Consider the following 27,700-nt stretch of genomic DNA (forward strand, 5'->3'; position numbering starts at 1 on the left):
GACAGGATTGGTTCCTTAGGTTTGTGACGTCAGCAACACTGGCTGCCTGACCCATGGTTTTCACTGCCTATATTGCTCATGAAATATTTTGTAGTGTATAAGCACAGACACAGATGTTTTAGTCATTAATTAATTTCTATTTTTATAACCTGTTCTGGATTGGGATTAGTCCAGAGCCTACCCAGAATCATTGGGTGCAAGGCAGAAACACACCTATGAACACTGGAGCTGTTTCACTACCTGTTAAAAAGTTCTAACACCGGATTTTCACTGGAGGGGATCTTTAAATCGTTCTGAATGGATGTCAACAGCAGGGCTGGTATAGGCCTTTTATTTTGAAAAGCCGCCCCTCTTGGAGCCTCAGTAGTCAGTGTTTAGCCTTGGTGTTGTTTTGCTCTTGTGTTTTAGTGAGGGGCTTCTGCACCAAATAAAAAATTAAAAAAATGTGAGTAAATTAACTTACTGTATTCCTTACTGAAATATATTCCTCTGGAAAATGGAGGGTGAACTATTTTGCTGTAACTCAGTTCTGTTTCTGTATTACATCCTAGTTAACATAGTCTCATTAGCATGAGAGAAAGAAACACTTCAGATTATATTTTTGACAGAAGATTAAAATTTTTGTGGGTGATACTACGAGACTGTATGGAATTGTATCGTCTGTAGTTTAGATTGATGGATTAATGGTGGTCTGATGAGTAGTTCTGGTGTCATATTTGTGTCAAATTGAGATATAGGCTGTGCTTAGAAGGTTACACAGATAATGGCAATTGTTTAAACACAATTTAGCTTAATATTAAAGCCACCTCCTTATTTGTGCACGTATTGTCAACTGACCACTGAGGAGCACTTAGTAGTGCTACAAATACAGACTCTAGTCCATGTGTTGCTCTGCATACTTTCCTAGCCTACTTCTACACTGTTCTTCAGTGGTCAGGACCCCCAAAAAGGTACGTGAGTCTAATAGAGTGGACATAGTGTTTAAAAACTCCAGCAGCACTGATTTGTCTGATCCACTCGTACCTTGTTAACACACTAAAATATCACCAACAAGTCAGTGATGCTGCACTGAGAATAATCCACCACACAAATAATACCTGCTTTGTGATGGTCCTTAACATTGAAAAACAGGGTGAAATGGGGTGGATAACGTATGTAGAGCAGTCTGTAACTTTAGAACAAGAAAGTGCACCTATTAACTGTAAATGATCAAATGGAAACTAAGTGTAGAAACGGGGTGGGCATTTTAATGTTTTGGCTGACCAGTGTATATACTGCAGTGTTATATTTTTTCTCCCAAATTTAAATAATAAAACTCCTAATATATGTTTTAATTATGTCTTATTAGTTAAATCTAATGTTCTTTTTCCATGTTCTGCAGTGACAAAAATGTATACCACAGAGTGCCATAACTGACAGGAAACTTTCAGGTAACTAATGAATTGCTTTCATTGCCTTAATTTAAATTACACTGTCGTAATGTAAACTTTGCTTATACTTGGATACTAATTCTTAAAAAGGAACTAGAATTGGAGTTCCTTCTATGGTAGAAATACCATGCTATACAGATATAGCCTTATATAATCTTTGGGCAAGACCCCTAATAATATAATATTTACCCACATCAGTAACGTTATTAAAGCTGAAAGTCCCGCTGGAGGGCGGCACGGTGGCGCAGCAGGTAGTGTCGCAGTCACACAGCTCCAGGGGCCTGGAGGTTGTGGGTTCGATTGGGTTCGATCGCTCTGGGTGACTGTATGTGAGGAGTGTGGTGTGTTCTCCCCGTGTCCACGTGGGTTTCCTCCGGGTGCTCCGGTTTTCTCCCACAGTCCAAAAACACATGCTGGTAGGTGGATTGGCGACTCAAAATTGTCCGTAGGTGTGAGTGAATGAGTGTGTGTGTGTCTGTGTTGCCCTGTGAAGGACTGGGTGTATTCCCGCCTTGCGCCCAGTGATTTCAGGTAGGCTCTGGACCCACCACGACCCTGAACTGGATAAACGGTTACAGATAATGAATGAATGAATGAATGAAAGTCCCTCTGGAAAATAGCATCTCAGATGCTTTAAATGTATACTTTAAACAAGTCCCAGCTTTAAATGTATCCACTTTTCTGCTCAGAATGAATGACATGAACCTCAGCCCTGTGGGCATGGACCAACTCAGTGTGCCATCTGTCAGTGCCAGTCATCTGGGGCTTCCTACCTCACCTACACACAATCCCATTGCCACCCCAGGTAAGTGAATGATTTCTAATTCTAAGTATCTGTCATAAATAATTGATGCTACAAGTTACTCTCTAAATTTGCTTATTCCAATTATTTCGAAGGCATGCCAGTTGCCATACCAAGCTTGGGTCCATCACTCGGACCACTTCCCTCAGCCTTGTCACTCATGTTACCAATGGGGCCATTAGGAGACAGAGGAGTCATGTGTGGCCTTCCAGAGAGGAATTATACACTACCCCCTCCTCCGTACCCTCATCTGGAGAGTAGTTATTTTCGACACATCCTTCCAGGTAAATCCATTTCATCAGGGCTGGTCCTGCTCATATTTCGATTTTAATGTTGTATTTCTACTTTTAGTAGGCTTTTCACAATTGTTACATTACCAACTGATTGTAATTACTTGGGCATTTCCATAGATATAATTTCTCAGGTTACTTGGGATACACGCCCGTCATTATTCACAAGTTAGGATACTTAAGCAAGACTCAAGACACTACATGAGTAAAGTTGCTGTATCCTTCTACCAACTGCATAAATATAAATATCTGACATTTTTGTTTTTCCAGGTATTTTGTCATATCTGGCAGATCGTCCCCCTCCACAGTACATTCACCCCAGCAGCCTTAACATGGATGGAACTTTGTCTGTACCCAACAATAACCCCTCTGGCCTAGATCCATACAGTGGCCCAGGAGGACCTTTGGAGCAAGGAATGGTGTCTATAGACTCGCGGCAGGTTGGTGGCCAGGCAGACCTGCATCAAAGTGGTGCTCATGAAGTCCAAATAGACACCACTGGACTTGCCATGGAGTCCAGGGTCAACAGCCCCATGTCACCTGATGGAATGGGAGAAGAGCTGGCCACAATGGAAGGTGTGGTAGTGGCAGAGACTCAGCAGCAGTTGGGTGCCAGGACTCAGACCCACGAAGGCCTGGCTGGAGTGGATTCTTCAGGGAGTGTCATGCCACTGCATGGTTCTGGGCTGGAGCTGCCGGTTGTGATGGATCAGGAGCATATGAGCGGAAGAGTTGGGAACAGCTCAGCAGGGGCTGGAGGTCCAGGGACTCTTAGTGAAGCTTTGCACTCTAGTGGTGAGCTGAATTCTGGAGTGGTCAGTGTGGTGCTCACTGGAGCTATGGCTCCACAGACTCAGCTAGAGCCTGTATCTTTACATGGACCTTCAGGCATGGGGCTGGAGCCGGTAAACGTGTCCCCTATCACTGCAGAGGTGTCCCTGGGGCCAGACAATAGCTTGGTGCTGGTAAATTCAACCCTACAACTAGAAGATTCCACCTCAAATAAAGAGAACATAGCCAATACCTTCACTACTTGTAAGTCACTTAGCAAACCCTTAGTTTCCCTGTTTATAGATGTATAGATTTTCCAGTTATGCTTCTTCTTTGTGTTTACCGTGAACAGGGTGCACTTTATGTGAGCGCTCTTACAGCTCAGACTGTCCTGAACATGGACCCGTAACCTTCATCCCAGACACACCCATTCAGAGCAGGGCCCGCCTTTCTTTGCCCCGCCCACTGTGCCTCCGTGTATCTGTGGCTGATGAACCCAGTGGTGAGTGAAGTCTATTTGGAAGGATTGAAGATGCGTTGCCATTTTTATGTTTGCTCTTAAGTGAAATTGTGAGGATAATATTTATTACATAAGAATAAGGTCTCTGTTTCTAAGAAAAATACATTTAATTTTTGAGCACATTTTAGCTTGTGGAATAATGGTGCCTTTTTTAACGTGAACATATAATTAGTGCACGAGTTTAAATAATCACATTTGGTTCTCAGGTGTATTTGCACGAGAGACCATCCCCACCAGGACTTGCTTTGGACCAATGGTTGGGCAGCACTGTAGCAGTGTGGAGCTTGCAGACTGGTCTGATAAGGACACCCCTCAGCTGTGGAAGGTTACTGTGGAAACCATTCATGTTTCCTACTGAATAAATGTTGTTTTTTGTCCACTCAAATAATTAGTAAATTATTTGATATTAACATTTGTCACAAAATGTGTGTAGATCCTCTCACCAAGCTGTTCAAAGTAACACATGTTTTGCTTTTCAGATGTTCCACAATGATATCTTCGAGTTCTGTATAGTGACAACAGATGAACATGAATGCAACTGGATGATGTTTGTGAGAAAAGCAAGGTATAATGTTGCCGACAGATTATATAAGACGTATGTTTAATGATGGCTCTCAATGATTGTCACCAGAATCCCGTCTGATTAATAATGTTTTTGTAGAACCACAGAGGAGCAGAATTTGGTGGTGTATATAGATAACGGAAAGCTTTACTTCTGCACGTCCAGGGAGATCCTTCCTGAGCAAGAGCTGTTGTTCTATTACAGCAGAGGATACAGCAGACTACTTGGTAAGAAACTAGCAGGTTATGACGGTCTTATGAATGAGGAAATGAATCAGGTGTAAGGGAAGAGGAAGAAAAGGGGATTTACAGAGGGATGCCGCTTACAGGGCCACGGGAACCATTCACTATTTAGATTTTTCAGGATGAAAGGAGACAAGAAGAAGTGTTTAAAATAATGCTGAATTGCTTCTTTAAAAGGGAGCATCACATAACTGAAAATGAAAAAGAATGGTACATTTTTGCACTTTTGCATTGTATTCCATCAGTGTGAATACAAATTCAATTGTAGCAGAAGACACTCTGACTAATTTTAAGATGGTATATGCTGTTGTATATTTCAGGTGTACCCCAAGTACCAGAGGGACAGATTTGCCACTGTGGAAAAGAATGCATCTCCTTCTCCGAGCTGAAATCACATCTCAACAGCCATGCCCACAGTCAAAGTCCAACTCATGAAGACCCCATCCACACTGTTCATGGTCAGACACACCCCCAGGAGAAGCTGGCCAGTGAAGCACCCAGTCCCACATCCTCCCCTTCATGGCAGTGCCACTCCCAAAGTGATGGACAGGTTAACAGTAATGGCCACAGTCACGGCAGGGAAAGGAAGTTCAAGTGTAACATGTGTTCACGAGCGTTCACCACATCCACCAAGCTTAATGTGCACTTTATGGGTCACATGGGTGTGAGGCCACACAAATGCAGCTACTGCAGCAAGGCTTTCAGTGACCCCAGCAACCTGAGAATGCATCTGAGAATCCACACAGGTAACGGATAAGTTCTTCAATATTAATTTACATCCCAAATAAACTGTGGTTTTGGATGTTACATGTATGAAATGGAATAAATGATTTTGGGTTCTTGCTTACAGGTCAGAAGAACTTCAGGTGCAATGTGTGTGGGAAATCCTTTACACAGAAAGCCCATGTAGAATCTCATATGGTCATACACACCGGAGCCAAGAATATCAAGTGTGACCACTGTGAAAAGACATTCAATAGGAAACAAGACCTTAAACAACACATGTATTCTCATTCTCTGTAAGGACATGTTTTATTCTCTTATTCATAATACAAGTTCTGATATTATTGACTATTGATTATTGTTGTGACCTAAAAAGTTAGCATGTTATTTTATTTCGTGTAAAATTAGGGTGACCAGTTTCCGAATATCAGAATTTTCTTTAGAATTGTCTTTATAGTGTGGCATGGTGGCGCAGCAGGTAGTGTCGCAGTCACACAGCTCCAGGGACCTGGAGGTTGTGGGTTCGATTCCCGCTCCGGGTGACTGGCTGTGAGGAGTGTGGTGTGTTCTCCCTGTGTCTGCGTGGGTTTCCTCCGGGTGACTGTCTGTGAGGAGTTGGTGTGTTCTCCCTGTGTCTGCGTGGGTTTCCTCCGGGTGCTCCGGTTTCCTCCCACAGTCCAAAAACGCACGTTGCAGGTGGATTGGCGACTCAAAAAGTGTCCGTAGGCGTGAGTGTGTGAGTGAATGTGTGAGTGTGTCTGTGTTGCCCTGTGAAGGACTGACGCCCCCTCCAGGGGTGTATTCCCGCCTTGCGCCCAATGATTCCAGGTAGGCTCTGGACCCACCGCGACCCTGAATTGGATAAGAGGTTACAGATAATGAATGAATGAATGAATGAAAATTAGGATTACCAGTTTCCGAATATCAGAATTTTCTTTAGAATTGTCTTTATAGTGCGGCACGGTGGCGCAGCAGGTAGTGTCGCAGTCACACAGCTCCAGGGACCTGGAGGTTGTGGGTTCGAGGAGTGTGGTGTGTTCTCCCTGTGTCTGCGTGTGGTGTGTTCTCCCTGTGTCCGCGTGGGTTTCCTCCGGATGCTCCAGTTTCCTCCCACAGTCCAAAAACACACATTGGTAGGTGGATTGGCAACTCAAAAAGTGTCTGTAGGAGTGAGTGAGTGAATGTGTGTGTGTTGCCCTGTGAAGGACTGGCGCCCCCTCCAGGGTGTATTCCTGCCTTGCACCCAATGATTCCAGGTAGGCTCTGGACCCGACGCGACCCTGAACTGGATAAGGGTTACAGATAATGAATGAATGTCTTTATAGTGGAGATAAGTATTGCTATGGATGTATAAGAAGTTTAAGAAGTATTAAGTTTTCATAATGAAGAATTACAGGTTTGTTTACATTTTTATCATTTTGCAATTTGGCACCCATAAGCTATAAGGAAGATGCTGATCATTTTCTTTAGACATTAAAGCCACAATCTCAAAAACCTGCAGGAGTGATACAGAAAATAAACTCCTCTGTACCTTAAATGCATTAATAAAGCCCTGAGATTAATGCCGTTTTAACAATAAAAATACACTAGCTGTTTTTGGTGCCTTCTCCCTGTAACGAATTGAGTTTCCTTTATGTTAAATGATTTTAGTGATGTACATATGGCCATTTCTTTAACATGCCGTCTGTTTTGCTCCATCCGCTCATGATCTCAGTTTGCTCTCTGTTTTATGCTTTTCATCCAACCAGAGACCGTCAGATTACATGCCCAAAGTGCAACAAGCAGTTCCTCAAGACCGATCACTTAAAGAAGCACCTGAACTCCCACGATGGGAAAAGGGACTTCATCTGTGAGAAATGCAATAAGGGCTTCCTCACGAAATATCACCTTACACGCCACCTGAAAATCTGCAAGGGTCCAAAGATTGGCAGGGGGGTCGCACACGAAGAAGAGGAGGAGGAGGAGGAGGATGAGGAAGGGGAGGAAGAAGAGGAAGAGGAAGAGAGGGGAAGCGCTAGAGGACCAGATGATAGAGATGACTGTAGAGTCGATATAGCAGGATATTCCCCTGATAAAACATTGTAAACTCTAACTGTGACTTGCCTTGTTTATCTTTTTTTATTATTACACCCTTTTTCTAATTCACCCTTTGTGTCCTATTCCCATTGCCAACATTATTTTCACAAGTTTTTTAACTTTCTATTATATTAAGCTATTCATATGTGAACAATGATTGACTTGGACAAAAACGAATCAGATGAAACTGTGAGGAAAAGTGTAATTAAGGAAAAGTAATGAATACTAAAATGCTCATATTTTGCTAATTAAGTGATTTTTTATATGCTTTGGACTTCACAAAGTACCTTCCTACTTCTTTGCCTTCGTTGTTATTTATTGGTTCCATTTCTGTATGTAACACAGACCCAAGCTGTTACTGAATAATGTAATTTATTTCATAAATAAACCCAGTTCTGTAAGCTTGTCCCCAAAACCCAATATGTTTATTTCCATTGCAATTTTGTGTATTTCATGTGAATTAAACTGAACAAAGTGCCATTTCACAATACTCCTCCTAGTTGTCATTACTTTATTTTATTTGACTACAAACGTATAGCTAATTTATTTAATTGTCACGTGCTCATCACGTGATAAGATTCAGACAGAAGCAATCGATAAGAAGTGAAGCCGTCGAGGGAACCGATTTTGGCGATTGTCCGATTCAAAGATTCATGTGTTCAAATATCTTATAAACTGTGTTCCCGTTTTGCAGCGTTCAGTCTCAGGTAATGACTCGGCGTCAATTCAGTGATGAGAATGATCCCCCATCTATGTAAAATCTGTTCTTTGAAGGTCCATTTTAGGAGAGAGTGAATGGGGTTAACAACGCTTGCAGAGCGGACTGAACTACTGTCTGTAACTGTAGAACCACAACGTGCAAGTATATGACCAGTTGAACTGATAAAATGAAAAATTAGATGTGCTGATCGCCGTAGTTCATGACTCATCTAGCTAACCGACGCTCGATTCAGTTGGAATTGTGAATCCGTTCTCTGAAAACGAGTCTGTGAAAAGAGTCGAATCGTTAATGATTCGAATCTTTGTTCCAATCGGTTACAGTGAGCGTCCTCTGCGCGAGCTGCGGTTTCTGTAACCGACCGTTGGCGTTAAGTAGCCTTATTCTTTACATATTCAGCGGGTTAGAGATTTATCCAGCTATGGCGACTTCTGTGAAACTGAATACGGGCGCGGAGATGCCAATAGTGGGTCTGGGAACGTGGAAGGTGAGCCTGAGTAACTTTAACGAGCTGCACGAAAGCATATCAGACGTTAGATAAATTAAGACAAGTTTAGTTAGATTAGAGAAGGAGAAAGTAAGCACTAAATTTAGGGTTTACTATAAAGACCTTTTAAAAACGTAAGGCTGCGGAAGATCGTATTACAGAAATTCTCTCTCATTCTCACTCTCAAACACACACTATTTTTCGATCTGTTTTTACATAAGTGTGGTTAACATGTTTTAGCTGTCTAAGTTGAATTTAAATTACATCTTTGTAGTTATTTAAATTTACTGTGAGATTTTGAGTTTGAGCGGACCATGTTACACACATTGGCTTTGCAAAAAGTAGTCTCATTTTGATATTCATTTCTCGTTGTCCATTATATCAACGGTACATACCATACAAGTGTCATTTGTTCTTCTAAAATTAGCTCTGCTACTTCATCACACCCCTTTTTACTCTGCTTTTCAATGGGCAGTGATTTTATTCACTGATTGTATTCACATTGACGACGTGGTGGTGTGATTGTGTTGCACTTGTTCCAGTGGATCTGACACAGCAGGTGCTGCTGGAGTTTTTAAGCACTGTGCCCCCTCACTACAAACCCAATGAGACACACACCTTGTTGGTGCACCTTATAGGTGTAAAGTCAGGTACAAATATTGCTCGTTAGTTGCTGCACAGTTTGGGTTAGTCATCCTCAAGCCCTAAATCTGTTCACAGGATGGTGCACTATTCTCAGTCCAGCAGTGACAGTGATGTGTTTAAAATCTTCAGCGGCAGTACTGGGTCTGATCCACTCATCATTTAAAACTCACAAAATTGGGAATATATCTTTACTGGAGCACATCATGACTGTAACAGCTTAAGAGTGATATTAAAGACTTCATATCGCTGTAAACATGGTTCAGATAAAATCTTCTGGAAAGACAAATTCACTATAAGCTTACTATATTGTTCACAAATGATTACATAATGTTAATACATTGTATGGTATTAACCCTCCCTTGGGAGTGGGTGACCTGTTCTTTGACTGATAAAGAATACGCTGAAATAATGTAAAGGCTTTCATTTGTGATAAGCCTTGAGGGCACAGTTGTTAAGGTAAACAACTGCTTTGCTTTTTTTCCCCTCAGTCACCTCCAGGTAAAGTTGCTGAAGCAGTTAAAGCCGCCTTAGCTGCTGGCTACAGGCACATTGACGGAGCATATGTCTACCAGAACGAGAAGGAGGTGGGAGAGGGCATTCACGCCATGATCAAAGAAGGTGTGGTGAAAAGAGAAGAGCTATTCGTGGTAAGCAAGGTAAGTTGTGGGACGAAATACATTACAACACTTAACCTACACTACGTGCATTTTTATATGCTTCTTATTGATGAGGATTGACTGCAAACTGGGCAATAAAACTGAGTAGTAAACGAGTAAAACTGTAAAAATGTTTAATCTCCCCGCAGCTTTGGTGCACCTTCCATGCCAAGTCTGCAGTAAAGGGTGCCTGTCAGAAGACCTTAAGTGACCTGCAGCTGGATTACCTAGACCTCTATCTGATTCACTGGCCAATGGGATTTCAGGTGATTTTTGACCAAATAAACTGATGGTAGGGGGTGGGGGACAGTGAGGCTGATGGATAATAAGGATCTGAGAGTCCAGCTGGGTCTGTTTGTGATGGAGCTTGGTGAGGTATGGAGGGGTAAGGTGATTGATGGCCTTGAAGGTGAGCAGTGTAAGTTTAAAGTCAGTGCTAAATGTAACAGGGAGCCAGTGGAGCTGTTGAAGGACAGGAGTGATGTGATGAATGGATAGGGTTCTAGTGATGATCCTACTGACTTTAAACAACAAAAACAACCTAACAAAACGTTCTCTCTGTACTGTTTTGTGATAGCAGAGCCATATATGATATTTTACCTGATCACCTGATATTTTAATAAGAATGATTTTTAAGTATAGGATAAATGTACCTTCTCTTGTCTCCAGCATAAAATAACTAATAAGCCTGGAGGTTGTGGGTTCAATTCCCGCTCCGGGTGACTGTCTGTGAGGAGTTGGTGTGTTCTCCCTGTGTCTGCGTGGGTTTCCTCCGAGTGACTGTCTATGAGGAGTGTGGTGTGTTCTCCCTGTGTCTGCGTGGGTTTCCTCCGAGTGACTGTCTGTGAGGAGTGTGGTGTGTTCTCCTTGTGTCTGCGTGGGTTTCCTCCGAGTGACTGTCTGTGAGGAGTGTGGTGTGTTCTCCCTGTGTCCGCGTGGGTTTCCTCCGGGTGCTCCGGTTTCCTCCCACAGTTCAAAAACACACGTTGGTAGGTGGATTGGTGACTCAAGTGTCCATAGGTGTGAGTGAATGTGAGTGTGTGTTGTCCTGTGAAGGACTGGCGCCCCCTCCAGGGTATATTCCCACCTTGCGCCCAATGATTCCAGGTAGGCTCTGGACCCACTGCGACCCTGAACTGGATAAGGGTTACAGATAATGAATGAATGTTTTATTACTACAAAAGTCAGTTTTTTGTATTTACTGGCCGGATGTAACCAAATAAGCCATAGTTGGATACGTTTCCATTTTCTTGAAGGTGACACCATCATTTTTTTAAACATATTTCAGTGCAAAATGTTTAAAACAGAACCATGATAATTGTTTATTTAAAAAAAAATCATGTTCTCAATAGTTTCTTTGTGTGTTAAATGATTATTTGGTATGACTGTTTACATGTGTAAAATGTCTTGAAATAAATAACCAAATTTTCTTTCTTTAGATGAAGATGATATATTTGGGGGGGTATATAGCACTTTGTGTTTTAAGAGGGTAGTAACAATAAATGTATTAGCTGATTTATGGTAATATACTTGTGTGAAGCAGTTATTTGCTATTTCTCAGGCTGGAACAGAAAACTTCCCACTGGATAGTGAAGGCTTGACTATCAGTGATGATACCAACTTTCTGGAAACCTGGGAGGTGAGGAAAACAAAACAAAATCAATGCTGAATATTTAACTTCACTGTCTGGGATGCTAGTATGTGTGATTTTATATATATTCTTTTTTTAATTGTACTGAACCAGCTGCGACTCCTGGTCTATTGATAATGATGTTACAGGGTATGGAGGAGTTGGTGGATGCTGGGATGGTCAAGGCCATTGGAATCTCCAACTTCAACCGAGAGCAGGTTGAAGCCATTTTAAACAAGCCAGGCCTCAAATACAAACCTGCCAATAACCAGGTAAGGTCCTGACACTAATCAAGGGTACCTGAGAATGTTTTAAGATAAGATCATTTAATCTGAAATGTACTTTGATCCATATTTAATGTACAGGGTTTTAAAAGTAAAGAGAAAACAGTAGATGTGCAGGTACACTAGTATACCTACCTTTCCAGCTCATGCCTTGGCTTGATAACACAAGGCTGTAGAGAGTAGAAAGGTCAATGTCATTAGAATAGCCACCGAAAATCTTATTAAATTGCACTCAGAGTCTTATTTGCTGCGATAGATTCACAGACAAAGACCATCTTGTACCCAATAGCCAGTCCTTTGCTCCCGGCAAGGCTTATTATCCTGTTGCTTTCTTAATGTTATATTTTTTTTGAACAAGTGTGGAACTTCAAGTGTTGTAGATGTCAATTCAGTTTAAATCCACACTTTGACTGATTGCAGAGAATCAGCAAATGCAAAGAAAAATACTCTATTAAAGCTTATTCTAAGCTTTGTTGTTTATTTTCTTCAGATTGAGTGCCATCCGTATCTGACTCAGGAGAAACTCATTGACTTCTGTCATTCTAAGGGCATCTCAGTAACGGCATACAGTCCTCTGGGATCTCCTGACAGGCCATGGTTGGTAATCTTTCACACTAGACAAAGTCTTTTGAGACTGAAACAGCTGCTAAACTGTATAATTTGTGTAAACTGTATAAACTTCATTTGTCACTACTATATTCCTGCTGTCTGTCTTAGTTTAGTATTCTTCAGTTTTCAGATTTACAAGATACAGAAAACACTGAAATCAATTTTTGAGTGCATTATCATGCAGTGTAGTCCGTTCATTCATTATCCATCCATCCATCTATTATCTGTAACCGCTTATCCAATTTAGGGTCGCGGGGGGTCCAGAGCCTACCTGGAATAATTGGGCGCAAGGCGGGAATACACCCTGGAGGGGGCGTCAGTCCTCCACCAGACAACACAGACACTCACATTCACTCACACCTCCGGACACTTTTGAGTCGCCAGTCCACCTACGAACGTGTGTTTTTGGACTGTGGGAGGAAACCGGAGCACCCGGAGGAAACCCACGCGGACACAGAGAGAACACACCACACTCCTCACAGACAGTCACCCGGAGGAAACCCACGCGGACACAGGGAGAACACACCACACTCCTCACAGACAGGCACCCGGAGGAAACCCACGCGGACACAGGGAGAACACACCACACTCCTCACAGACAGTCACTCGGAGCGGGAATCGAACCCACAACCTCCAGGCCCCTGGAGCTGTGTGACTGTGACACTACCTGCTGCACCTCCGTGCCACCCCAGTATAGTACAGTAAAAACTTATCCATAACTGAAAAACAGAATTGTCTGAGTTTGTTTGAACTTCATGTGAGACAGGGAAGTGAAAGTGCTTAGAACGGTCCTAATGTGGACATTTTAAGTATCATTTGCTCCAATGACATCTGTAGTGACAAGGGGAAAAAACATTTTACCAGAGCATGTGACTTGCCTTTTCTTGCAAAAGCAAGGTTTAAAAAACAATGCAGTTTTAACAGCATATTATAGCAACATCTAGTCAATGGAGTGGAAAAATCTAAATAAGTCTTCAATGTCAGATGGTTTTAAGGTGACGTCAATAATTTTAATTTAAAAGTATGAGGATGTTTCCTCACCAGTTGCTAGCTCTCCACTCTGTTTTTATGTGAAAAATAAAGCCCCAGTGTTTGTTAATGGGTTTGTCCTGTATGCTAGGCTTTCTCTCTCTGCTAATGGCAGAAAAACAGCATTTTGGAGGTTTTTAAGCATGAACAGAGATGAGAATGTTGCTCTATTTCTGCTCCATAGGTGGGAGTGACTTATTTTGATGTAGATGGAACTGACTCTAAATTTGGGAGCGCACTAATTGCATGAAAGTAAACACAGATGACAAACTACACAACTAGAGTAGCTAATGTTTCTATGGTAAATCAAACGGTGAATAAAAACTTGCAGACAAGTTCAACTTCAGCCACATACAAACAGGCTGTTTTGTTTTTTTTGGCTTACTATTCCACCTTAAAAGACACAGAGCTGCTGAACAAAACCAGAGAACTGCATTTTGCCAAAAACAGTAGATGTTGCTTTTAAGTGAACTTTTAATACTTGCATTAATTGTGGTTGGTGCAGGCTGTCATGGGATTGTCTATAATGCAGAACAGACAAAGATAAATTCAGAAACTACTAAAACATCATAATGAGGTAGAAAATGGGAATAATATTTATTTTTAATTTAAATAACGATTGCTACCTTTGGTTCTTATGTGTTTATTTTTCTTTTCACAATGTAATTGTGAAACATGAAGCAAATTTTTTTTTAATTCACATTTTCTGATACAGTGAATTAAATTTGACCAAGTAAAATGTCATCAATTTAAGAAAAAATAATAATTTACTACAAATGTATTTTATATATTGTAATGTTATTTAAATATGTAAAATTGCTGTTATTTCTAGTATAACATCATGACCTTTCTCTCCACTCATTGTAATAAATGTGGGGGAAAAAAGACAAGTATACACTAGTATTAGACACTACAATACATTGCTATACAAATATATATATAAGTTTTAAAAGGTGCTAATTCAGTTTTAAGGCCGGCACGGTAGCGCAGCAGGTAGTGTCGCAGTCACACAGCTTCAGGAACCTCCAGGTTCCTGGAGGTTGTTGGTTTGATTCCCGCTCCAGGTTACTGTCTGTGAGGAGTTTGGTGTGTTCTCCCTGTGTCTGCGTGGGTTTCCTCCAGGTGCCCCGATTTCCTCCCACAGTCCAAAAAACACATGTTGGTAGGTGGATTGGCGACTGCAAAGTGTGCGTGTGTGTGTGTTGCCCTATGAAGGACTGGCTCCCCCTCCAGGGTGTATTCCCGCCTTGCTGCCAATGATTCCAGGTAGGCTCTGGACCCACCGCTACCCTGAACTGGATAAGCGCTTACAGATAATGAATAAATAATTCAGTTTTGCAGAACTGGAGTGCACATTGCTGACACAGATGTTTAACAGAAGTGTCTGCAGGTTACCATACTCAGTACCTTGTGTCAGAAGGGGGAGTGCAAAGCCCACCAGCATTGGACTGTGAAGCAAATGACAGTAGAGTAATGTAAATCATATTTATGTTTCCAGGGCTAAACCAGAGGACCCTTCATTGCTAGAGGACCCAAACATCAAAGCCATTGCCCAGAAGTATAATAAGACCACTGCTCAGGTAGGGAGACTTTTTTTTCCTCTCTCCTCCTACTGAAACATCCCTGCACTCAACTATTAATTACCACACACTGTTGGATATGCCCCTGTGTTAGAATAATCACCGTACACAAACAAAGAATGCTAGAATTGTGTAGTTTCTTTCTACAATAAAACACATCACTTAAGTCCTAATGATACAATTACACATAACTGTGATGTTAAAATATTTTAGCTTGGTCATTCATTTTCTTGTGTGATTTTAAAAAGTGTCCAAATTTGTACATATTTCTTCTTTATCTACAATGTACTTAATTTATGAATATTCCTGGAGATGATGTACTTAGATTTGGATCAATTAAAATTGTTCAAAGTTTGGTGTTTCATTATGTAACACCACAGTACCGTATTCAGTCTACACAGGACAGTTTTCATTTGCACCAGATGGGGGCAACCAAGCACAAGGCTATCACATATTAATGTCCAGCTCCAAAACTGGCACACTGATGCAGACTCAGACTTGGCCTCTTACTAGAGGAACAGTAAGAAAGGATTTTTTCCACAGCTGTCAATGCAATATAGCAAACAATGTGTGATTTTTAATATGTACCTTTTTTGTAATATATCATCTCGCAGGTCCTCTTGCGCTTCCAAATCCAGAGGAATGTCATTGTGATCCCTAAGTCTATCACTCCTTCTCGCATTCAGGAGAACCTTCAAGTAAGTTCAGCTCACAGAATTATAAAGTCCAGAGTTAAGGCTGCTAAGGCTTGATGCAGAACTGTCCAAATGTGTTACGTTTTTCTTTGTTTATGTTAAAAGGTCTTTGATTTCCAACTGAGTGATGAGGAGATGAAAACTGTTTTAGGCTTCAACAGGAACTTCAGGGTTTGCCCCATGCCTTGGTGAGAGTTTTTTTCTTTTTCTTTTTTTAGCTGAATATCTACTTTGTTGTTTTTTACTTTGTGTCACAATTTGAAAATATAAATTGCTTATATCATGTGAGTTTGGAAAACCATAAGTTGTCCCAAGGCATTTATCTGACTGCAGAAGTGTGATACACTGCATGGCCACAACTATAATGGACACTTAAACATCTTAACTAATGTGTGCTTGTTGAACTTCTGATTCTAAATTCATGTTCCCATTGTATGGTGTCTCCCCTCTTCTGGTGAGGCCTTGCATGAAATGGCTCATTCAACTTCAAGTGGTGGGCTGCCATTCATGAATCCATAAAAACATGTGTTAGTCTGGTGAATAATGAAGGTCTAGCTTTTCTCTCAAAGGATTTGCTGGAGATGAAGTCAGAGCTTGACAGCTGGCCTTCCAGAGCTATAACATCCTGTTCCCTGAAAATATGTGAAATGATTACTCTGCTGTGTATCAGTGTATATATGAGAGGGGTTGAAGCCTAATTCAGAGCCATTATTTATGCAATGATCTGGAAAGTTCTGTGACCAAACAGTGATAATAGACCAGAACAGATTTAAACGCCATTTTGAAATCAGTAGTGGTGTAGCAGTGCAATTTACACCATAACTTACAGTGAGTGGAACAAAACTACTTGTGCCATTCTTGAAGCCAGTGTTATAGCTCACTAAATAAATTGTGTCCACATATTTTTGTTCATGTAGTGTTTCTTTAAAGGCTAAGCACCACTTAATGGACCTCCATGAATATTTCACATTATTGTAGTTACTGACAGATATAAGTAGGAATTAAAATGAAAATAGCAGCTTAATTTACTTTAAAACTGACAATTTTATTAAATTGACGGAAAAACCCGAGCTCGCTACGGAAATTCTTGAACACAACCGTGACGTCACTGGTGGACAACAGCTGAACAACGCCGCGGTAAAACACCGTTATGACTGACTGTTATGACAGTATCTAGCTAAATAACCAACATTATTCATGACAATAGCCTAGCAATAAGCTAAACTCAAATGTAGAGGTACCGTTATTCTTGTAAATGTGATCGAAGTCGAACTCGAATTCATCCGACACTATAAACCTCCGTAATGCAGCTACGTAGCCGAGTATAATCTGAGCCACCGAGTTTAGCGAGTCAAGCTAACGTTAACTAACACCAACTAAAACAGGCGAAGTGAGTGTCCTTACCCTGTTTACCTCCATGTTACAGAGGCTCTTGAACACCTTTCGTTGGTGTCCTTACATGCCCATATTGTTGGAAAAGCGCCAGTGAAATGAGCTACAGATAACGGAGTGAGCGGATGGTCCTTTCCAAAGTGCCCGTTTAAAGTGGACAAATTTAGTCCATTTTCTGGATATTTTGGGATCTTTGGGCCATTTGTTCACAGATGTCCCACTGTACATTGAATGATTGCAGCCAAAAACAACACACCTTTTCCACATTTTGCATTAAATTAAGTGCAGCTTCTAGAGTTGTTGTCCACCATCTACGTCACAGGCAAGACGCCTATTAGAGTTTCCCTGCTTAGCCTTTAACATTTATCACTTAGTGTTTGTAGGATTTAGACAATTAATTATTCATTGATAAATCAGTAATTGGTTCTCATTATGTTTCTCACACAGGGGGGTGAAGCATAAGGACTACCCATTTAATGCTGAATATTAAAATGGAAGAAGGCTTCTCCAGGTGCTGCTTTAAAAAAAAAAAAAGCTTTCGATCTGGTTCTTTGTTCCCTTTACATTGAAAGATTGCATTTCCTGCCCTCTGGTTTCATTAAAGCTTGTAAAACATAAAGAGAAAGCAAAACATACAGGTGCCTATTGGTTTCTTAGGAGATTGTTTACTGAGGTGAAAATAGGATGTGATTAATATGTTAACATGATGATATTGTTGAGTTTGGAATGAACAAGGCCTTGTGTTTTTGAACGTTTACTTAAATAAATTAAGTTGGTTGGTGTTCTTTTTGGAAAAGCTTCATTGGAATATGGGAGAAAAAAGATCTGTAGTTCCACATTGTGTTTTACACTCCAGAGTTTCAGTATTTCAGTTGTTTTTTGGTAGTTTCAAATATGTACAGTTTTAGGTTCATCCCTTTTAATGTGTTTTATGAAAGCAGGCTTGGAACTCCAGTTTTCTAGGTTTTATTATTTGCATTCTCTGTCTTTATTTTATTCCCAAGAACTACTTCCAAGAAGTAGGCTTGGCACTGATTTGTCCCCTGGACTAGCAGAAAGAAATGTTGGGAAATCTCTCCTAAAAGTATTCATGATTGAGGTGCCCTTGAGCCTAACACTCAGCTGCTCCCTGGGTTCTGTGGCTGGATGCTTGGCTTTCCGGGTTAGGTTTTGAATGCAAATTGATCTCTAGTGTATGGTTTGTTTTGGTTTGATTGTTACTGCCAGGGATGTGTTAAATGTGGAGTTTCAATTTCTCCAAGAGGCTTAAGTGCATCTTCTGCTTTTGTGCCTCCTCCCTATTGATTAAAAAGTATTTGTCCACTTCCTAATATTCCTCAGTAAACAATTTCTAAATGAATGGGCATCAAAATCATATGACGGTTATCATTTACACCTAAATGTTTATTATCCAATATTGTATTCCTTGAGTTATTGTATTCCTTGGGGTACTTAAATGCATTAATTACTTCCTGGACAAATGATCTTATATAGTGTATATTTGGTAACTTTTGAGGCTCCTCAGTTCCCAGCTTGGTGATGTCAAGTGATTGTGGGAGAAATATCTAACCGACAACTGGCAAAGACTAAACTGGAGAGACAATTGTATGGAATTCAAGTATGAGACTGTTAGGCATGAGAATAACCTCATTATCTGATTTTGTTTTTGCATGCTCCCTCGCTGAGAACACAAAAACGAATGAAGAAGTTTCATTATAAAGGGGCTTTATAACACAACAGATCAAAACCAATTTTATGACCTCTGAAGTATGAATGCAAGTGACTTCCATGGTATTGTTTTGTGCTCTGTACATTTTTAAACAAGCCTAGCACTTAGGGGTTAACAAATATACCTCAAATAAACACATGAAATAATAGCTGTAACATCTGTTTTTTGTTTTGTTAAATCACTCATCGTGATGAGACAACAGTTTCTGGCTTCTAAATCCTACTTGGTTTATATGATACACATAATAAAGCAAATGCTTCAACCAGCTTTTCTTTATTTATTTATTTAATATAAGAAAATGAGCTAAAATCATGTCACCCCAGGGAACAAATTTGACAAAACCTTTTTTATTTTCTTTTTAAAAATCTATATTTTTAAACTCATTTTGTGTTAATAACATATATAATGGGGGAACATTATCTGTTTAATGTAGTATACAAAAACTATAAAAGATTCAAAAATACCCAGTCCTTAAAATTTATATATTGAACCTAAAACATTAAAAATAAAGTGTATATGAAAATATTGAAATATGAATATTTGAAATTTCTATTTTTGTTTTACACTCTAAGAATGGTAATGTTAATCTTATATGAAATTGTCTGTGATTTTTATTTATAAAGAATTAGATTGGGTCTAAAAGCTAATCAGCTTTATTGTCATTACAGATGTGCTAAGGGTCAATGTAATGATTCTCCAAGACATGGTGCTAATATTAGTTCTATCTAAAAGCAGCTGTAAGGTCCCTAGTGTTTCAGCACTGACCTGCTGCTCTTAGCAACACTGCAAATCAAACCATTGTAGAAGGGACTGTGACTCCATTGGCTACAGCACTTAATGATGGAGAGATAAATCTGGCTGCTGATTGGCTTAAAAGAATGACCAGTGAGCATCAGCATTCTCGGTTTAGCAGTTATTGAATATCTGCCCCTCTTTCCGACTGATGGAAAGCTGCGGAGCTTCGTCTATCTCAAACAAATCATCCGTCTTAATAATCTCACTCCAAAAATGCAGGGTGTCACAGCTTTTAGAGCCAAAATGTGGGGAAATTGGCATCTCCTGTCACGTCCCCTTGCTCCAGTTCTGAATCCTACGTGCCAGAATGTGCTTTGTGTGGGAGGAATGTGCTCTGTGTGAGTTGGTTGGGCCTTGATCCAATTTGGGTCGGCCTCCCCACCGGGCAGTTAACTGTCATGGCGGGGTCACTCAGATTATATATACACATTATACAGAGATGTTGTAAATGTTCTATGTCCAGAACATGTATGCAATCTTAAAAGCCGCCATATTGGATCAAGGGCAGGTCTTTCCAATGTGAAAATTAATGGTGTCCTTTGACTTTTGACTCACCCTGTATATTCCACCAAGAGCGTTTCAGAAGCCTCACATCCCACCTTCTACTGAGTACATTTTCACCCATGTAACAGGTAACGCAGCACTAACTCATCTTCTGAAACTTTTAAAGGTGCCTGCACACCAGAGGCTGACAGAGCGTCAGAAACATATTCCTTAAATGTATTTCAGTTAGGACTCTGAGTGGGTTCTGACAGACTACAAACTGAATGCAGTTAACTTCGCTCCATGAAGTGTCAAATAAGTTCAAACCATTTCGACATTTGCTGCAAGGGACTCTGACGTGGCACGTCAACCAATAGAAACGAGGATGGGTGGGCACAGACCAATGACAGAAAATGGAGGAAAGACTAATCGGTGCAGTGTACACTTTCCCAGTTCTGTATGATGCCAGATTAACAGAATATAAAGATTCACTTGATCGTGCGGCAGCCTGGCACAGTGTGTTTGTGTGTTCTGGTTTATCAGGTTTTGGACAGTGTGTATATCCTTCCAATTTTGAGCTATACAAACACTGCCCCTGCTCCAATCATGTACATGCCTTCTAAACAGACACCCCCTGCATGCGTATGAGTCTACCATTCCGTCCTTGCGTTGTTGATGTATAGGCACCTTAACTCGACCCTGTTTCCAGGTGCTGATTTGTCTTATATCACCCCGGTACATTCTAGATGTTTTAACCTTCACAGTAAGCGCAGGTTGAGTTTGTAAATCTTATACTTGCTCTATGGTGGTCTGTTTGGGGGTCCTGACCCCTGAAGAGCCAGGTGAAAGGCGGATAAGGAAGTATGCAAAGAAACAGGTGGACTACAGTCTGTAATTGTAGAACTATAAAGTGCTGTGTGATCAGTGTCGCTGATAAAATGAACGGAGTGTAGATACAAGGTAGGTGTTTCTAATTCCAGTGATCTTACAAAGTATAGCAGCTAGACTGACAGCTCGGGACTTGGGTGTATCAAAGAGAAAATGTTTCATTCAATTATTTAAAGTTGACTTGGGACCCACAGCTTTGCACTGAATGTGGCACAGAAAAATGTTCTGACCGTGCACAGGACTGGAGCTCAGTATTCTGCATGCAGTGGGAAGTCCTTGTGATTAACAGCCCTAAATGACAAAGTGAGAATATTAATGAGTTTTGGATTACAAAGAAAGACCCTACACTAATCTCCTTAATATTCCTCCACTCACCACTTCATTGGAAATCCTCTCCAGTTCCTGTTGAGGTTCAGAAGGGTGTTCATATCTTCCTTACTAAGCTTGAAGTCAAAGACCTGTTTCAAACACACATTCACAGCACGTTTGTCAGATGTGGAGTGCTTGCTACATACAAAGTTCAAAGTCCAATACGATTACCTTGAAGTTTTCTTCAATTCTCTTGGGATTGGCAGATTTGGGAACAACAGCAACATTCCTCTCGATGTGGAACCGGATTAGGACCTGGCCGAGAAAGTTAGTCATGTTATCTGAGACACTATGGGGATATGACTCATATATATAATGCAATGCACATTGCGTCTTAGAGCCCTCAAAAATCCTCATAAAAACACTGCTTACTGTTATTTTTAATTAAAAATCAAGTGTTAGAGGTAATTGTTTTGACTCACAGTGATCTACAGAACAAAATCCCTGTATGAGGTCTATGTTGCTGCGTGTGTTTGGGGTTTCCTAACCTCCTCCAAAATTAAATGCAATTTTTCCAGGGCCGAGCAATAACAGGCTTCCTTTAAGGAAACCAGAGCACTCTGAGTAAACTCACAGATGTGGCAGGAACAAATCAAAACTGCTCATAGTTAGTGACCCAAGGTGAGGACCCAGGAGCTGTGCTGCATTCACACTATCTGTTCTGTTCCGCCACAGTGTCACCCAAGAAAAAAAATGATTGTAAAATAGGTGTAAAACATATATGTACCTGTGCATTTGTTTTCATATGCTTTTCGGCTATGGCCCTGATTTGTGGGTCCTGAAGTGGGCATGGTTCTTGTGCGTTTGCCCTATTAAAAAACAGATCACTTAGTAAATACACACTCAAAGTAGTTCCTTTTCCAATACAGATATTGAAACCTAATGATCTGTCTTCTTTAAAATCAACAAAGCTTTTTATTTTCACCAACCATTGTCTTTCAGGGGATCCCAGGGGGCTGTATGCAGTCACTGAGATGCCCTTAGATTGACAGAAGTTTATCAGCTTCTCCTGAGTCAAAAAGGGATGGCACTCAATCTGTAGTAGAGCATAAAAATAGATCATCTATTGGGGGAAAAAAAACACAAAGCTTTTTAAAAGTTCTAAAAGACCACCTGATTGTTGACAGGTTTGTGCTTGAGGCCTGGCTTGTTCAGAATGGCTTCAATCTGCTCTCGGTTGAAATTGGAGATTCCAATGGCCTTGACCAATCCGTCATCCACCAGCTTCTCCATTTCCTTTATGATTAAATAACAAATATTCATTCATTCATTATCTGTAAGCGCTTATCAAATTCAGAGTCGTGGTGGGTCCAGAGCCTACCTGGAATCATTGGGCGCAAGGCGGGAATACGCCCTGGAAGAGGCGCCAGTCCTTCACAGGGCAACACACACATTCACTCACACACTCACACCTACGGACACTTTTGAGTCACCAATCCACCTACCAACGTGTGTTTTTGGACTGTGGGGGGAAACCGGAGCACCTGGAGGAAACCCACGCAGACACAGGGAGAACACACCACACTCCTCACAGACAGTCACCTGGAGGAAACCCACGCAGACACAGGGAGAACACACCACACTCCTCACAGACAGTCACCCGGAGCGGGACTCGAACCCACAACCTCCAGGTCCCTCAAGGGACCTGAGGTTGTAGGGTCGAGCCCTGCTCTGAGTGATTGAAAGTGTCTGAAGGTGTGAGTGAATGTGTCACCCAGTGAAGGGCTGGCTCCCCCTCCAGGGTGTGTTCCTGGTGTGTTCTTTGCGCCCAGTGATTCCGGGTAGTCTCCGGACCCACCGCGACCCTCAACTGGACATGTGCTTACAGACAACGAATCAATGAATGAATTTTACAAAAATATTTCTTATTAATTTAATTTAAAAAAGACAATTCTTTTATTACCTCCCATGTGTCCAGAAAGTTGCTGTCATCTGGAATCACTTGGCCTTCTGCATCAAAAGGAAAAAGGTTTTCTCCAGGCTGCAAATACACATCCAACAATCAGGACTTAAATGCTAATCTCATCGTGTGTGTTTATACACATAAAATAAGTACTACCTTAAAGCCCATGGGGAAATGCATGAGGTAGAGATCCAGATAGTCCAGCCTTAGGTCACTCAGGGTCCTTTCACAGGCTCCTCTAACCAGATGTCTCTCATGGTATGTGCACCAAAGCTGAAGGAATTAAATGTCTATTTAGACTGTGTAGTGTGATTACTTGTGAATTTTATTAAAGGCATAGGAACGCAACAAGATTATGCTTAATGTCTTACCTTGCTGACCACAAAAAGATCTTCTCTTTTTACCACTCCTTGGTCAATCATGACACGGATGCCATCCCCAACTTCTTTCTCATTCTCGTAAACATGGGCCCCATCAATGTGACGATAACCAGCCAGAATTGCTGCTTTTACAGCTTCTGTCACCTCCCCTGGAGAGGCCTGCATTGAAACATCACTGTCACTTGTTGCTCTCTAAATGTTGCAACATTTTAAAGCATTGAACTGAACAGTCTCTTTAGAAGTGGACATGTCCATAAGTTGGGGCGGCACGGTGGTGCAGCAGGTAGTGTCGCAGTCACACAGGGACCTGGAGGTTGTGGGTTCGATTCCCGCTCCGGGTGACTGTCTGTGAGGAGTTGGTGTGTTCTCCCTGTGCTTGCGTGGGTTTCCTCCGGGTGCTTCGGTTTCCTCCCACAGTCCAAAAACACATGTTGGTAGGTGGATTGGCGACTCAAAAGTGTGTGTGTGTGTCGCCCTGTGAAGGACTGGCGCCCCCTCCAGGGTGTATTCCCGCCTTGCGCCCAATGATTCCAGGTAGGCTCTGGACCCACCGCAACCCTGAACTGGATAAGGGTTACAGATAATGAATGAATGAATGAATGTCCATAAGTTATAATATTGTATTGGAATGGTGTGTGCATTTCATGACGTAATGTAACACGCTTACACACCGATACCCTATTCATAAATAAATATGCTTATTATTATGAGATGTCTATGGGTTATATGACTTGTTAGTGTATTTTTAACAACCCATTTGCCAATAGGGCGGCATGGTGGCACAGCAGGTAGCGTCACAGTCACAGCTCCAGAGACCTGGAATGCATTACTGAATGGAACAGAATGCTTTCTGTTCCAACTAAAAACTCTTATTCAAAACGGCTTACTAAGATTTTTTTTTTACATCTCTACTGTTCCTATGACATTATTTTTTTTGTTTCTTAATGTTTTTTTATGTTTGCTTCTGATTATTATGTAGCACTGAGATTTCTTTGAAATGTAAAAATGCATTACAAATAAAATGTATTATTATTGTTATTATTATTAAAGAAACATTTCAGCCATTTCTAATTTTATAAAGTATTCTGCCACTATGTTTGGTGCTTAATTTAACACACACAAACACACACACACACACACATCCCCCTATATATATATATATATATATCAGTATTTTTCAGGACAAGAGTAAACAATATTGTACTCTTACCTTCCATGTCCCAAGCCCTACAATGGGCATTTTTCCTCCAGTACCAAGAGTAAAATCAGATTCCATGATGCCAAGCAGTTCAAACCCACTGTCAGGAAAGTAGTGATCCCTGCAGAAGTTTCTTTGCTTCACAAACAACTCCCGCCCCTAAACACTCCCATCAAGATCTGATTGGCCATGTCTGGACTCCACCCATTAGCCTCTTAAACTTCAACTTAAAGGGACAATATATTGTATTCAACATGACATATCAGTCATTTACATGTTCCCTTCAGCTGCTTGGACACTGAGCCTTAGTCAGTGAAGATGCAGAGACATTTTATGTACAAAGGTGATACACAAGGTTGTTGTTCAACCTTAATTTATGGAAAGGTTAAAATAACTAAATTTATATTATTAATATTATTAATATTTTAAAATTTGACTTTAACTTATGGACACTGTTTAAGCATTTCTTTCACCACAGAATGGTAAACACAACACTTCACTTAACATCACTCAGCATAGTCCCAAATTAAAAATGAAGATTACCTACTGATACTGTAGCTTTGCAGCTGACAATGTGTTATGTCATTCATTCATTCATTCATTATCTGTAACCCTTATCCAGTTCAGGGTCACGGTGGGTCCAGAGCCTACCTGGAATCATTGGGCGCAAGGCGGGAATACACCCTGGAGGGGGCGCCAGTCCTTCACAGGGCAACACAGACACACACACATTCACTCACACACACACCTATGGACACTTTTGAGTCGCCAGTCCACCTACCAACATGTGTTTTTGGACTGTGGGAGGAAACCAGAGCACCCGGAGGAAACCCACGCAGACACAGGGAGAACACACCAACTCCTCAGACAGTCACCCGGAGGAAACCCACACGGACACAGGGAGAACACACCAACTCCTCACAGACAGTCACCCGGAGGAAACCCACACGGACACAGGGAGAACACACCACACTCCTCACAGACAGTCACCCAGAGGAAACCCACGCAGACACGAGGAGAACACACCACACTCCTCACAGACAGTCACCCGGAGGAAACCCACGCAGACACGGGGAGAACACACCACACTCCTCACAGACAGTCACCCGGAGGAAACCCACGCAGACACAGGGAGAACACACCACACTCCTCACAGACAGTCACCTGGAGTAAACCCACGCAGACACAGGGAGAAAACACCACACTCCTCACAGACAGTCACCCGGAGGAAACCCACGCAGACACAGGGAGAACACACCACACTCCTCACAGACAGTCACCTGGAGTAAACCCACGCAGACACAGGGAGAACACACCACACTCCTCACAGACAGTCACATGGAGTAAACCCACGCAGACACAGGGAGAACACACCACACTCCTCACAGACAGTCACCTGGAGTAAACCCACGCAGACACAGGGAGAACACACCACACTCCTCACAGACAGTCACACGGAGTAAACCCATGCAGACACAGGGAGAACACACCACACTCCTCACAGACAGTCACACGGAGTAAACCCACGCAGACACAGGGAGAACACACCACACTCCTCACAGACAGTCACACGGAGTAAACCCATGCAGACACAGGGAGAACACACCAACTCATCATGTGATTGTTAAAGAAAAATAAACTTTTCTTCTGTTCATTTCCAAGCTGTGGAACCTGGTAGACCAGATTAGGGAATGTTTGATGGTCTATTGGGTCTTGTAGAGACTAACAAGTCAGGGCTAGTTTCCCAATAACATCTTAACAGGGAGAGAGGGGGTTCAGTATGATGCTCATTTTACTGCTTAAGAGTCTTCTTTGTTCTAAGATCCTTTTAGGAAATCCAGCCCTGACCTGAATATATCTAAGCTGGCTCCGATGTGGCGTTATTGTCTAAGCACTAGGCCTGGCATCCAAGACAGAGAGCTTAAGAGATCCTCACTTTCCTAATTTTGGTAGAATGGCTCTCAGAGTAGTGTGTGTATGTGTGAGAGAGAGAGAGAGAGAGAGAGAGAGAGTCAATGTATGTGTATGTTAGCTAACAGAGTCAGGTGTTTAATAGTTTCCTAAGTGTAACCAGTCCAATAACACTGCATAAGTAGCAGTCCAAAGAGCTTAGGATGGTCCAGGTACTCAATATCAATGAATGTCACAAGGCGCTCAGTAAAAACTGAGTTGTTGTGTCCTAACGGAAGGCAATGTAATGATAACGGATATTAGGAGTGGCATCAGAAATGACCTTGTACACTGTAGAGGCCAGCTTCCAGTGAACTCCTTACTTCCCGTACAGGCTTTGGTGTGTTTCAGAGGTGAAAGGTGAACACACCTCGTCTGCATTCCTTTATTTAATACAGTATTAGATCTATAGGGCACAGATTTTTCTGGAAAATAATGTTTGCATATTTTGGTTTTGTGCCTAGGACATTAATGCCACAAAAGCAAAACTTAACCTTAGGCTTGTTCTGATGGATACCGTAGCAGTGTGACTCTGCTCTAACCCCTATAACCCCTGTGTCTCTAACCAACACATGCTGTGCATTAACAATCTGAGAAAAAGTGCAAATTAAACTCACAAAACAAAGGTTTGTTGTAGGGTAAACTATTGGATGAGACATTAGAGTGAAAGTATAATTATTAGTGCATCTTCAAGTCTTAAAGAACATGAACTTTCAGCATTTCTGTAGGGTGAGTTTACAAAAGATTCATTGTGTGATCAAGAGTTATTGCAAGCTATGCAGAAAATAAACCATACATTCCCACGGATTAAGGTACAGAACAAAATCTCGCATCCTACTGGCTTTGTGAAAGATACACTTCAGC

At 41.4% G+C, this 27,700-nt stretch overlaps 3 protein-coding genes across 4 annotated transcripts; 2 read left to right on the plus strand and 1 right to left on the minus strand.

Moving 5' to 3' along the window:
* Positions 1 to 329: 329 nt before the first annotated feature.
* Positions 330 to 7,883, plus strand: prdm4 (PR domain containing 4). Its single transcript, XM_066668794.1, has 12 exons — positions 330 to 445; positions 1,382 to 1,430; positions 2,120 to 2,235; positions 2,328 to 2,516; positions 2,793 to 3,557; positions 3,646 to 3,795; positions 4,020 to 4,138; positions 4,293 to 4,378; positions 4,475 to 4,602; positions 4,938 to 5,363; positions 5,468 to 5,636; positions 7,089 to 7,883. Exons 3-12 carry the CDS (start codon positions 2,121 to 2,123, stop codon positions 7,423 to 7,425), a joined length of 2,484 nt encoding a protein of 827 aa, XP_066524891.1. The 5' UTR covers positions 330 to 445; positions 1,382 to 1,430; position 2,120; the 3' UTR covers positions 7,426 to 7,883.
* A 125-nt stretch (positions 7,884 to 8,008) lies between these two features.
* Positions 8,009 to 19,102, plus strand: akr1b1.2 (aldo-keto reductase family 1, member B1 (aldose reductase), tandem duplicate 2). 2 transcript variants are annotated; one of them, XM_066669892.1, is made up of 10 exons: positions 8,009 to 8,123; positions 9,755 to 9,922; positions 10,072 to 10,188; positions 11,484 to 11,561; positions 11,702 to 11,824; positions 12,327 to 12,433; positions 14,973 to 15,054; positions 15,669 to 15,752; positions 15,855 to 15,937; positions 17,589 to 19,099. In XM_066669892.1, the coding sequence occupies exons 2-10, from the start codon at positions 9,872 to 9,874 to the stop codon at positions 17,629 to 17,631; spliced, it is 768 nt and encodes a 255-aa protein (XP_066525989.1). In that variant the 5' UTR covers positions 8,009 to 8,123; positions 9,755 to 9,871; the 3' UTR covers positions 17,632 to 19,099. The 2 variants fall into 2 exon arrangements, with proteins under 2 accessions (XP_066525989.1, XP_066525988.1); XM_066669891.1 differs by lacking the exon at positions 8,009 to 8,123 and adding an exon at positions 8,356 to 8,621 and having other exon boundaries at positions 17,589 to 19,102.
* Positions 19,103 to 19,293: 191 nt separating this feature from the next.
* Positions 19,294 to 24,977, minus strand: LOC136695671 (aldo-keto reductase family 1 member B1-like). Its single transcript, XM_066669893.1, has 10 exons — positions 24,899 to 24,977; positions 23,680 to 23,847; positions 23,465 to 23,581; positions 23,309 to 23,386; positions 22,519 to 22,641; positions 22,335 to 22,441; positions 22,133 to 22,214; positions 21,577 to 21,660; positions 21,412 to 21,494; positions 19,294 to 21,327 (listed from the first exon to the last, which is right to left on the minus strand). The coding sequence occupies exons 1-10, from the start codon at positions 24,962 to 24,964 to the stop codon at positions 21,285 to 21,287; spliced, it is 951 nt and encodes a 316-aa protein (XP_066525990.1). The 5' UTR covers positions 24,965 to 24,977; the 3' UTR covers positions 19,294 to 21,284.
* Between the last annotated feature and the right edge of the window lie 2,723 nt (positions 24,978 to 27,700).

The sequence above is a fragment of the Hoplias malabaricus genome, chromosome 4 (assembly GCF_029633855.1).
Source record: "Hoplias malabaricus isolate fHopMal1 chromosome 4, fHopMal1.hap1, whole genome shotgun sequence".
Taxonomy (NCBI): domain Eukaryota; kingdom Metazoa; phylum Chordata; class Actinopteri; order Characiformes; family Erythrinidae; genus Hoplias; species Hoplias malabaricus.